The sequence below is a fragment of the Gobio gobio genome, assembly GCF_949357685.1.
Source record: "Gobio gobio genome assembly, chromosome: 21".
In the NCBI taxonomy this organism is placed as follows: Eukaryota; Metazoa; Chordata; class Actinopteri; order Cypriniformes; family Gobionidae; genus Gobio; species Gobio gobio.
The window spans coordinates 20653823-20667636 of NC_137117.1; the positions used below are offsets into that span (position 1 = coordinate 20653823).

General features: G+C 35.8%; 2 protein-coding genes across 2 annotated transcripts; one reads left to right on the forward strand and one right to left on the reverse strand.

The window, feature by feature from the left end:
• Positions 1-435: 435 nt before the first annotated feature.
• Positions 436-2126, reverse strand: aurkaip1 (aurora kinase A interacting protein 1). The gene is made up of 4 exons (XM_079802216.1): positions 2084-2126; positions 1543-1626; positions 975-1441; positions 436-699 (listed from the first exon to the last, which is right to left on the reverse strand). The coding sequence occupies exons 2-4, from the start codon at positions 1586-1588 to the stop codon at positions 580-582; spliced, it is 633 nt and encodes a 210-aa protein (XP_079658342.1). The 5' UTR covers positions 1589-1626; positions 2084-2126; the 3' UTR covers positions 436-579.
• A 2378-nt stretch (positions 2127-4504) lies between these two features.
• On the forward strand, positions 4505-13777 carry slc25a33 (solute carrier family 25 member 33). The gene is made up of 7 exons (XM_079803248.1): positions 4505-4672; positions 8075-8248; positions 9175-9252; positions 10367-10467; positions 10619-10685; positions 11291-11571; positions 12869-13777. The coding sequence occupies exons 1-7, from the start codon at positions 4632-4634 to the stop codon at positions 13069-13071; spliced, it is 945 nt and encodes a 314-aa protein (XP_079659374.1). The 5' UTR covers positions 4505-4631; the 3' UTR covers positions 13072-13777.
• Positions 13778-13814: the final 37 nt, after the last annotated feature.

Here is a 13814-nt window from a genome sequence, read left to right on the forward strand (position 1 = left end):
TTTATACAAATATATTTAATACATATAAAAAGGTAAGTTAAACATAAAAGGTACGTTAAAATGGTGGAAAACCACTTACATATATAATAAATTAGTAATTAATATAAGTAAAACACTGTAATTATCTAAAAATATATCTAAACATTTAAAAAAAGTAATCAAGTCTTCAATACTTTTTTATTATTATTTTAGTAGTTGAGGCCTGTCCTGAGACTCAGGACAAACCATAATGAAAAATAAATAAAAAATACTGCAGTAAACAGAGATTATTTGCTTCACCCTAGTGGTGACTTGAGAATATGGTTTCTAAAAATGAAAAAAAGGTAGACATGAAAATGATTTGCTTCACCGTAATGGTGACTTGAAAATATACAAGAAAAGAAAAAGCTCAGGAAATGGAGATTAAACAATACACTCTTAAATAATACACAGAGGTGAGAAGTGAGTCCTTTTATTGCAGTAATAAGTACAATGCATGACAAGTCATGTAGTCACGGTTTCACTCCAGATGCAGTATTGGTAGACTGAATAGTATTATGAAAAGACAAGTCAAAAATATTAAAATTACACAGTTGTTAATTACATATTTCTTTTAGGCTGACTCAGTCTGACATAGACTTTGGGTGCTGTCCATTCATCAGCGGCTTTCTTCAGTCCAGCTCGTCTAACGATTCGGGCAAGATCTCTCTCAAACTTAGCCTGTAAAAAAAATGTAATGGCATGCATTTATAATTATAGCACTTGTTTATATGTTACAGACGCTAATTGCATAATATAAATTCTAATTGTAATATATTATTTATATAATACTGTGTGTGTGTGCATGCATGCTTGCATGTATGCATGCATATACACACACACATTATATATTATATTATATTATATTATATTATATTATATTATATATATATATATATATATATATATATATATATATATATATATATATATATATATATATATATATAACGGACCTGTTTTTTCTTCCTCCTGACATCTTTCACCCTCCTCCTAAGGAACTTGGTCCGTTTTAGCAGCTTCTTGTATTTGTGCCTGTTCATCTTCCTTCGTCTGATTTCCAGCACATTCTTGCAGTTCAGTGGTGTTGAGCTTTCCCCATCCTCCAGTAATGGCACCACACACGGAGGCAGCACCATGGATTTTCCCACAATCTCAACTTCTTCCAAAGGCGGAGAAGCTTCCAGCAATGGGGGGAGAGAGTAGCGCAGAGAAAGCCAGCTTTCTAAGGGGGAAACTGATAGTTTACGGGGCACAAGAACCTCCTCTAACTCTGGCTCAAGAGGTGTCCATAGTTTGGGTGGAAGTTTATTGTCAGCAGCTGAAGTGAAGCATCTGTTTGTATAGTGAAGCGCTCTGAAACGGGTAGAACGACAGTGTTGCACAGCACTGCATAACACCTGACACTGGTTCGGCAATGAACCTGAAAAAAAAAGAAAAAAAAAAAGGTATAGGACATTGTACAACAATTATCACAAAAAAAAAAATGTAATGCGTTAATGGAGCTAAATTTAATAAGCTTACCAGGCACAAGCAGGTTCAGCCGTGAAACCACCCTTGGAAGAAACATGGTTACTATGGCAGTTGCACCCTCAAGAGCATCATGGACTGAAAATATACAAAACACACAGGTGTGTAGCTTCCAAATAAGTGTTTCTTCAACCACAGGCATTTTTATGTCCCAAGAGTTGCTTTTTGCAGAATTAAAAAATGCATTTGCTATACATTACATCTCTAAATCCTTTTACAAAGCATTTACATTTCTTTCTTTTTTTTATATTTATATATTTAACGTTAATTGTTTCACACTTGTTCCAGGCCCAGTTTTTTTTTTAATTCTCATGTTTTATATTGAAAATCCATCATAACTTTATTAAGCTTTATTAAGCAGTTGTACAGTAGCAACTGTTAGCTGGTTGCATAGCTTAAAACGATAACTGTTAGTATCGCTGGAAAAATGTAAGCAACAAAAACCCAATAAGTATATAGATATTAATACACATGTAAACAAGTAGGCAACTCTTGTGCTCGTTTTTAAAATAAAAAATCCCATCGAATTACATACCTCGCCCGTTCAAAATGTTCAATGTGACTCTATCTACTTCCGGTCCATTGAATTATGGTGGTTCCCTCTACAACAAATGTAACCTCCAAAGGGTTCCGACCCAGATCTGAGAGTCGAATCAGCTATTTGTTCATTTAAGAATAAAGTCTGTTATCAGATCAGTACAGTTGTTGTACGAAGCTTAAACAACATCACATCAAAATATGGTAAAATATGAACGGAAATTTATTCATTGCTTAGCGTTGAAAACGAATGAAATATCCCAATATCTCAAATATCTGTTAAAAAAATAGAAAATGACTGTTTTAATTAAGCAATTTCTTAAACAATGTAGCATTTAAAAAAGAACGAGTATCTTTTTCACATCTTGCTATTTCACTTGTTTCTCCTAAGGGTGGCGCGGTTTCCCAACCATCTGAAACCGTAGCGTTGATTAAAATCACTGTGCAGTTTTCCTTTGTTTTTGTCTTTGGTCTATATATTATATAACATTTGGAATACACACACACACACACACACACACACACACACACACACACACACACACACACACACACACACACACACACACACACACACACACACACATATGATTTATATGTTCTTGAATAAATGAAATATTTCATTTATTCAAGAACATATAAATCATTAATCATCTTACTTAAAGTCCCTATAAAGGCAATTCTGAGATTTGAATAAATATTGCCACTTGTGTCATATAAACATTAAACTCATTTGTGTATAACTTTAGCTGATGGCATAGCACATTCCCTGCTTATGCAATACAAATGGTCTGTTGCATGTCCCATGTCTTTGGTTGATCCAAAATGCAGAACTCTGAACATGAAGGTTGTGAACTGTCTGAACTCACTACAAATCTGCTGGAATTTGGAACAGAATCAAGGACCAGGATATCTGAGTCAATTTATATTTGATATTCCCCTGGAGAGATAAACAGCTAAGATGAATATATAGCTAATATTAGATCCACGCTGTCTCATCCGTGAATATCTTAGGTTACGTAACATTCATCTGTGACAGTAATATTACTTGCAGAGCCATGCTTTTAAGTAAAGTGTTTTGCCCAGACTGTCTATCATTTAAATTTGTGTGGCCAAAAAAAGCATGTGACCAGAAACACCCACAGAACTGTCGTCACTGTAAAGTAACTATAATTAAAGTCTTGTTGTTTTTATAAGCCACATTTAGGAGTTTAAATTTAGTAAATTAAATATCCATCAGTACAATGAGAATTGAAAGATAAAAAGTACAATTTAAAATTAAAATAAAACAGATAAATTAGTGTGTTTTTAAGACAAAAATAGCAGACGTGGTGTTAGTTTCGCTTTCTGTAAAGGTAAATAAACATCTGGAATAACTAGTTCTACAGGATGTACAATGGATTTTTACTGTTGAAAACAATAGAGAACTTTAGTTGTTTTTTTCAGGTGGGTTTATTATTAACCAGTGGGTATCTTCAATAAGGTGGAGATAGTGTTTAAGTTGTGTGTTTTTTTTTGTTTTTGTTTTTTGCCAATACAGCATAATTAACAAAAATACCAGTGTCAACAACCCTCAATGATCCACTTATCAGTACGTAGTTAAAAGGTGAGTGGTTAAAATGTCATACCTCCCTCCCTGCCCTCACACACCCCCTCTTCTCATAGGCTGCTCTGCTCATAGCAGCTTGTCTGTCCAATTATTTTTTTACATGCCTGAGTACTGGACATGGTATCATATTCACTCCAAAATTAACAAAATATATATTGCAGGAGTCTCCATCATTTTAGCTTGTCTATTTAGGCAAATTGGGCATTAGGTATTTTATACAACACATTCCAACACATATTTATGTTAATTTTCAGATTTTTCAGAAGATAATCAACAAGCATGGTTTCCAATATTTCTTCATTTTGAAGAACTGAAGGTTCCGAAATATTACTTATATTTTAGGTAACTCAGTAACTTTATGTACCTCTGTTGTCTGCATTGAGCTGTCAATGATTCACTGGAATTTGAAATAACCAAATAGCCATTCATTTCAAAAGTTTACAATTTATATGGCCCATTGACACAGAAAGTCTGGTTATTATAAAAATATTTTAAGTTCACCTGTTTGGGTATTTCAAAAAACACTGATAAACAACCTTTAGAACATAATACAATAAAATATAATAATATGATAAAATGCCATTTGCCTTTAAAAAGTATAAACGAGATGAAAATAAATTCACTAAATACAATTCTTGACTGTGGGATTTTTTTCGTATTTAACCTTTTGTATTGTATCATGATACGCATGATATTATGAAGCAGTTTAATTTTACAGTTTTGTTTGTGGATGGACCGATGGCGTGACGTCATGGACGACACCCCCGTCCAGCCCCTATGACGTAATCCAGGGTACTTCTCCGGTTCTGCGTTATCCGGGTTTTTAAAGCTAGAGAAGCCGGTGGCGGAGCATCATCAGGCCGCTGGCCCAAGTGACTACATTTTTTTTGTTTTTATTTAAAGTCTAACGTTTTGTGAGGTACAATGGCTCTTTGAAATGGCGCAGAAAGATACGTTGTTACATCTCTTCGCTGGGGGGTGAGTTCAATTTTTTTAAATTATCCATATGAAACCGAGGATGACGGTTGCCAGGCTGGAAGGTCGAAACCAATTTTAAGCGGACTGTAGTGGCTTTTATTGAATGTCACACTCATATCAGAAGATAAACCATTTTTCTGTTATTAATATCTCCTCTGTGATATTTCGGAGACTAACGTTAGTCTAAATGAAGACAGCTCTTGTTAGCTTTTAGCTAGCGGCGAAACTAGCCTGAGCAGCATCTATTCACGCGACTGAAGCAAATTTAAATAGCTACGCGAACAGGTTAAGTGTTTAAGGCACATTAATATAATATATAGTAATACTTTTAGTAACTGTAGTAAAATAATGGCTCAAGGTTATAAACTTTATTTCGGTCTAGGCTGTCAAAGACAGAACAGTGACGCGTTACGTAATTATGACATGATCCACGAGACGAGAACATCTCTCGCGAGCTCTTCATGTGCTACTGTTAAAATGTGAAGCATGTGCCTTTGGAGTGTAGTTTTAGGAAATAAAATAACTAAATTATCGTCATTGCAGAGCTTTTTTGCTTTAGCAACCTTTGAATATTTAAATGGAAGCGCTTTGTTTTACAATGAACATATCCAAGGTCGTTCCGCAATTATTTACGTCCTACAACAAACCCGTGTTTAATATCAGTACTCATCTACTACTCCTGTACAACTGATTGATTTATTGTTACTTTTCACTTGTCTATGTGTCACTTTCTCAATGGTTTGAGAACGTGTTGTAAGAGAAGTGTCTGTGTTTTATGCGCATTTAAATGCGTTGCATTTGCGCAGGCTGCTCAATGTCACTTGCTCTCAGTAAAATGTGGCTTGGGAAGTGCTTGGCTCTTTCAAGGACAGAGAGATTCATACCCATGTCAAGCATGTATACTAGAGTCATGAATGTAGGACAGTGAACTTGTGACAGCTATTTAAAAGGACAATTGAAGTGCACGTCTGCTGGCTAAAGATCTCCGAAAGTATCCAGCTGCAGAACTGCATCAGCAGGGAAACACTTTACAACATGTTACACATATGTTTTTATATATTTACAATAAAAAAGCAGTCTAGTTGGAGCCTATATCATTGAACTAACAATAAGCGATTGTATTCGATTGTCTTTAACATTAAACGTGATTAATAGGGTATGTTTTAAAATATTGCTCTTCATGGTATCTATGCATATATGAACAGAAAAGTGACTATCTAAAAGTATTGTTAAACATTGCAGATATCGATCCAATCAGCATCCACGTGAAAACGGCTCATATTTAATAAAAGATCATTATGTCTGAAACTGCTAGCACTTCAAGATTTTTTGATGGATTTGTTTTCATACAAGTTTTTTTATGTTATGCTGCTTATGCAGCAAAGCGATGAAAAATGGGTCAAGGTTTCAAAAATTTTAACGTTGACAATCCCAAAATATTATGATTCCTCCATAAAATATGAAGGCAGCTATATTTTTTATATCTATGCAGACCCATTTGTACAGTTATGAAGTGAAATTATAAAGTCAAAATATTGCTCCAGAATTAACTTATTGGCTTTTATTGTACTGGAGGCAAAACCTGATTCAAAATATTGTTTTCAAAATATTTTAATTTGATTGTATATTATATTGAGTGTATATTTTTCTTTTTAATGTATACTATATGATGGCTTCTTAATTATATAAAATGTTTTTGTATAGCTCATAATAAATATAATTTATGAAAATAAATACTGCAGCTTTACAGAATATAGGACTTTTTGATTTTACTTTTTGATTAAGCAAGCCAATGGTGATGGTGGTGAATAAAATTCCCTAAAAGTTAGGCTACAGAACAAATACAACTATTCTAAATTGTGAATGTTGCAAAGAAGCAGATATGGCCATTTTTGAATGTATAATATTTTTTTCCTTGCTGTTAAAACGCTAAACATTTCCAGTGAGCTTGATAGGCATATATATTTTACCACATCTGGCTTTTGCATGATGCCACTTATAATTTCAGTTATATAACTTAAGAATAAGTTGATAATTTTAGTGCCATTTAGTTAACGAACTGACAAAATTGAGCTCAATTACACATTAATTCAGGCAGGGGACTTGTTGTGAAGGGCACAGACATCTGCGTGTTTGTTTTATTCAAACAGCTATACCACGTTATAGGCATTATGTAATCATGCCCCAGGCTTTATTTGCCTGTTATAAAACAGTCTGTGATAAAAAACATTACCCTTGGTGTTCTGCGAGCTGGATCACTTAATAAGAAGGCAAGCTGTGCAGAAGAGACTTTCATCAATGCTGGGCTTAACGGTTTTGTCGAGGTCAAGGACGTCTGCCCTTGAATGTGCTTCTCAGACAGATTTGTGGTTAATCTGTCCCTTACTTTCGGTCCTGAGGTCAAAGGCATTGTGCTCTTCACATGTCTTGTACTTCTCCAGCACAACCCGGGACCTGCGTCAACATGTTGTGACTTCCATGAAACAGGATCTGTGATCACAATTTATTTACCACGAGTCTCACTAGAAATAAACAAGCTACACAGCAGGTTATAAAGTGTAATTACTGTGCACATTTTTCTTTTGTTTATGAAAGCCTTGCAGGTTGGACTGGATTTTTCCATGCTTCTTTGTTTAGCTTTTTCTTTAATTTCTCATTTATTTACATGGTCAGGCTCATCTCAGTTTTCTTTGATTTTAGAGCCAGGGTAATATAGGTCACAGTGCAGAGCTCCAGTTGTTTAACTTTCTAATGAGAATTACGATCAATGTCACCTGCGTCACATTTTATCATTTTGATGAAGTTGAAGTTTGTTTTCCTTGACCTCACTCTTATACTCTTGACCTTTACATAAGCAGAGTCTTATATTTGCGTCTAAAGTTTAGTTTGAACTGGATTTGTTGCCTCAAACTGCAAATGTGTAATGACAGCCTTTATCAAATGTTGTAATTGCAGAAGTAGATTTTGTCTCTTTATCTAATCTGGAGGTCTTCAACCTTTTTGGTCCACACCACAACCCAATTTGTATGTTCCAAAAATCTTGTGAACTTACATTATTACTTATTAAATCTTAAATCTATTAATATTCAGTACCATTCAAAAAAGGTTGGAATGGGTAAAATGCTCACCAAGGCTGCATTTGTTTAATCAAAATGACTATTTAAAATAACTTCTTTTAAAATGTAATTTATTCCTCTGAAGCTAAATTAAGAACAGTTGCTGAATGTTTTTGTGGAAAACATTTTTTTCCCCCCTCAAGATTCTATAGGATGAATAGAAAGTTCAAAACGAACAACATTTATTTGAAATGGCAATCTTTTGTAACATTATAAGTGTTCTTTAGACATTTAATATTGCTTTTATTTAGAACTAGCAGTCACAGTTGTTTCGCTTTGTTTACAGATGTGGTGGAACTGTAGGTGCCATCATGACCTGCCCCCTGGAGGTGATAAAAACTAGACTACAGTCATCAGGCCTCACCCTCAGACCTGTTTTTCAAGTCCATTTGGGCACATTCAACGGTGCCGGCGTCATTAGGCCGGGACCTGTCACCCCTGGCTTGCTACAGGTGTTAAGGTAAGCAAGAAAGTACAAACAATATGACATCGTCCACACTGAACATGAAGGTGCCAACATGAATTAGTGTGTAGATCCGGATCCTCTGTGGGGTAGCCACATTTGACGTCTGAAGTCCGTTATCTGAATGCATTTAGCACTGGATTTGATCTTTTACATGAAAGCAGATTAAAGCAGCTCTTATCCTGCTGTTAGTTGCTGCTGTTGATGATGATGATGATGATGATGATGATGAGGAGGGGGTGTTTAACTGCCAGTTGCAGGCGGCCTTTTATATAAAGGCAGAAGAGTTCACAAGTGTTCTCTGTAAATGTCTATTTTGGGTAGTCGGGCACTGTCACATGATGCCTTCTTGCTGTGCTCAGATTACTACCCGCAAACACAAGGTGTCCCTGACTAAGTGTCTCTGAGGGAATGTACGGATCTACATGACTCCAAATTTCAAGAGAGACATGTCAATTTGCTTTTACAATTAACAGGTTCAATATCTACCTTGGGAAAAAAGGACACCATGTCTGACCTTTTATTCTTCACGAGGAAGCATTTGTCTTGTGACTCATTTTTCATTGTTTTCAGTTTAATTCCAAGTGAAGTAAATATAGGCTGTTTGAATGGTTTTTCCTTTCAGGAAATGATATATTATCAGCCTGTGATGAGAAACAGCACTTCAGGAAATCGACTTTGCGATAAATGTTATTTCACTACTGTCCACATTCAGTATTTAGCTGCTGAGGAGGGTTTAGTGTCTTATGGGTGGATCATAAAGGAAATGAATATGTGAAGAAATGTGTCACTACTTTTGCAGCACAATTGCTGTGTTCAAAACAAACTGCACACTGGATTATAAACTGATATTGTGTAATCTGACTGAAATGATAATCCACAAATGTGTATCTGTCTAAATTTCATCTCTCTGTCCTCTTCAGGTCAATCCTAGAGAAAGAGGGACCAAAATCTCTATTCAGAGGTTTGGGTCCAAATCTGGTTGGTGTTGCACCCTCAAGGTAATGGTTCAATTCAGTTTTGTGCAGATCAAAAAGATTAAGGATATAGTGTCATGGTTAAATTATATCAAAGTTAACCAGTAGAGTGAATTCCCCCCCCCCAGTCAGCCTCAGAGGTAATTTTAAATATAAATGTTTTCCGTTTCCTGGTACAAGACTGTCCAGTAGTTAAATTAACATGCAAAATGATTGTCAGTTCTGCGTTTGCCTCATTCTTTGGCAAAGGATTAGTGACATGAATATTGACATAAAAATAATAAAGATATGGTTTATGACCAAGTGCAAACTTTTTGTTGGATACTATCCAATAATAACTTTTTTTTTTAATTACATAAACACATATTTTTGAACAAGGAGGAGTTGTTTTTAAGATAAAAAGTAATTAAATGTCTTTGACGTTGTTGTTATTTTAATTTTATTGAAATTCTTCATAACAATCACCATACCTTTCCTTGTAGTTTTCTATTTGAATTGGGAAAAGTTAGTAAAGAACTATTTTGTCACTTTTTTTTTCTATATACTTCTCTACAATGTTAATAATAATAATAATAATAACAATAACTTTTTATTTATAATATAAAAGTAAAATTTCTCCATAACAATGACCTTACTTTTCCTTTTAGTTTTCACTTTGAATTAGGAAAAGAATGTTGTGTAAAGATAATATAAAAGCGACAAAATTCATAGTAGTTGCAATAATTATAAATTGTTATTATTAATGAGAATTATTCTCAGGAACAATAGCCATACTTTTCCCATTCTAGCCTACTTAATTAGATTACTTATAAGCAGGCTAGAAATATTTTTTCAGGCTTGTATGCTGCAGTTATTGTTTAGTCATAGTGTCCCACAGTCATCATGGCAGTAGATCTGGGTGCTTATTCAGCTCTTTGTGCGGTCTGTTCCAGACATTCAGCAAAGAGAACAAACTGTACTGTCAGGAACTCACTGCAAGCTGTTTGCCTAGATAAAACATTGGCAGCCTTTCAATGCGAATATCCCTTTTCCATATTAAAATGAACTTTGCAATGTCATGCGTGGAGCGAGGAAGCAGGGGGTGTTGTTGAGTTCAACAGAATAAAGGCGCTGATGTACTATTTCTGTTGTTCTTCAGGGCAATCTATTTCGCTGCTTATTCGAAGTCAAAAGATACTTTCAATGGCATCTTTGTGCCGAACAGTGGAGTCGTCCACATATCCTCTGCAGGCTTTGCAGGTGAGGCCTTAAGGTTGTTGGTATTTATTATTGATCATATATAACATTGTCCATATTGTTTCCCAGAACTTGAGTGAAATTTATGCAACTGTTTGATGCTTACAAAGAAAAGTGAGTGTTTGGATCCCTAATTGCCTTGTTTTCCTTTCAGCGTTCATCACAAACTCTCTAATGAATCCCATCTGGATGGTCAAAACACGGATGCAGCTTGAGAGGAAGTATGTTAATGCTATAGAGTTTCACCCTGCTTTACTTTCAACAGGGAACTTGCATGAGGGCATGACACATTAATTGAATTAGATTCTTGAGTTGTGGCCCATTTGCATGCGAGATGTATTGCATCCCCAGATACTGTGAGGATAATGAGTTTTTTAGGATGGGGATGTACAATCCATTAGCACAGTCTTCCTATTACGCAAACATCATGATGATTAGCATGTGATCCAATCTGCTACAGTACAAATATCCACCTTGACGCACTAGTCGAGGCTTAGTAGGCATGTTCTATATTTGTGCTATAAAGAGTGCCGGCAGTCAACTGCTAGGGTCAGATGGGAGAATTATATCAGGTGGTACTCTCTGAAAATAGTCAGGCATTTGATTCTCCCTTCCACCCTACACGTCAACCACAGTATGCAATGCAAATTAAAGTTACAAGTGAACATTATGAAGTCTTTGACCTTGATGTTAGCATTCATGCTGGATCAATACCTAAACTAAGGGTTGAAATCAGAACTGTTACCTCAGTTAATCATGTTAAATTCTTGACCTTTGTAATCCATTTCTTCCTGATCACCTGACCGACTGTCTCTTTGTCCTCCAGGGCACGTGGGGAGAAGAAAATGAACGCATTGCAATGCGCACGCTACGTGTACAATACAGAGGGTATGCGAGGTTTTTACCGGGGCCTGACGGCGTCGTACGCTGGCATCTCGGAGACCATGATCTGCTTCCTCATTTATGAGACGCTGAAGAAGTACCTAGCGCAGAGTCGATTCACCACACCTGCCACCGACACAGAAAAAGGGGCTTCGGATTTCCTGGGCCTCATGTTTGCTGCTGCATTCGCCAAGGGTTGCGCCTCCTGCATAGCTTATCCACATGGTAGGTTGTTATTACCTGTCAGCCAGCATAAACCAGCATCAGCCAGTCTATGTCTAAATATATACATGGATTGCTTCCTCTATAGCAGGGGTTCCCAAAATGGGGTATGTGAGGTGACGGTGTATGTGAACAAAATGCTGAGTTTTTCAGTTTATTTAATTCTACCCCAGCTTAAAATAACATTTTAAAACTGAGCATGTATTTCTTGCGGTGTAAAAATGGGAAATTGGTGGTGTCATAAGGTCAAATACATGACATCCAATCAAATTGCGGTCAAGACTGAGTGACCGCATCCACACAAGCAGCGTGCACATGATAGGTTTCATGCTGAATATAGCAAATCGTGCTGCATTACTGCTGTTCTCGACAATGTACATTTGTAAAAGTGGTTTTAAACACTTACTCGCATGAAGAACACATATAGACACAAACTGTGCATAGTGAGATCGATTTAAGACGTCAATGCTCTTTGATACAAAAACATACCCTGTGTGAGTTTGTTTTATTATTAATATGTTGTACGAGCAGGAATGTATTTTTCCTGAATAGCCATAGGATTGCAAATGTGACATTGATTTTATACAACACTTTAACAAAATTAAAAGATAATATTAAGTGACGTACATTTTAGACACAGTATTGTCAATATTGTTTGCTCAATTTTGCAACAAAATAAGTTCCAGCGAAAGCCACAGCAAAACAAATCCGTGTTTCGTTACTAGTGAGCGAATCTGCAGCCTTGAACAAATCTGGAGAGTTAATGATTGACCCATTTGTAAATATAGCCACTTGCTTTGTTACTGAATGATAGAATGAATGAATTAATGAATGACTCCCTCAAGAAGACAGTGACTTGCCGCCACCTACTGGCAGTTTTAGAAATGTAAAAATATTACTTTCTTTTTACCATAATGTTTTAAATTAAAAAGTTCAACAGAGAAATTCTCACAACATTATTTGTGCCATTATAATTGCATTCATGCCACCCACTGTTTGGGAACCACTGCTCCATAGCAATATGACTCAAGGCAGGACATGGAGTGCATGAGAAATGCAGTGAAATTACAAGATTTTAATGGATAAAAAAACAAAAATAAGGATTCAGACAAGTTTTATTACAACAACATGCAGTTATTCCTAATGGGATAAATTGATTAAAAATGCGTGCGTGCGTGCGCGTGATAACATTTTCAGGAAAATTTAGATTTCTCATTCCTGTAATGAAAAACAAGTTTGCTGTAACTTTTACCTCTCCTACGTACTTTTAATGATCAAACTTTCCTGGTGTGTCTTCCAGAGGTCATTCGGACGCGACTCCGAGAAGAGGGAAGCAAATACAAGTACTTCTTTCAGACGGCGCGCCTTGTGGCACGGGAAGAGGGCTACGCGGCTTTTTACAGAGGACTCATTCCGCAACTTATCAGACAGATCCCCAACACAGCCATAGTGCTGTCCACATATGAGCTCATTGTCCATCTGCTGGGCGAACCCTCCAAATGAAGCTGCGCACAACAAGCACACACACAAAAATACTTTGACCTGCAGCTAACGTGAACAGAATAGAATCCATCGTGGACGGGGGATGTTCTTTTGAATTACCCAAAGACTTTGAAGAACTTTTTTTATTTTGAAGTTGAATGCATATGTTATCCGAACTGTTTTGCTTGTTTGTGTGTTATGTAAATGGCGCATATTGCATAGCTCTTTGTGTATACTGTATCAGTGTACAGAAAAGGTCATCTGAATATACAATTTAAGTTAACTAAATTATTCTTATTATAAGTAGCAATGTTTTGTTGCAGTCCATTGAATTCTTTGGATCTATGATACGGTATATGTCCAAAGGTTTTGGAGTTAATCATTAGTGCATCCAGGTTTTATGTTCTTGGAAGGAATGGAAATGATACTGAAATGAGGGCATAGAATAACTTTTTAGGAGCCGACATGCTCACATTGCAATATTGTGTAATATTTTCCTGCTTGGTGACACCTTGTAGCATTCTGGAGTCTGACCAATTAATTCCATTCACCTCTTTACTAGAAATGTTTCATCTGTTTACTGTTTACTTTACAGAAAAGGGGGGGCCTTGATGCATATGCTACTGTTGGTTTAGTTAAATAAATTATGAAAATTGTTTTATTTTCTTTTTTGTTGGAAATGCATAGTTTAAACGAGCCACATTAATAAATGCACCTTTTTAAAGTCTTTCGGGATGAGTTTATGATTGTTAAAAGGAAAGCGT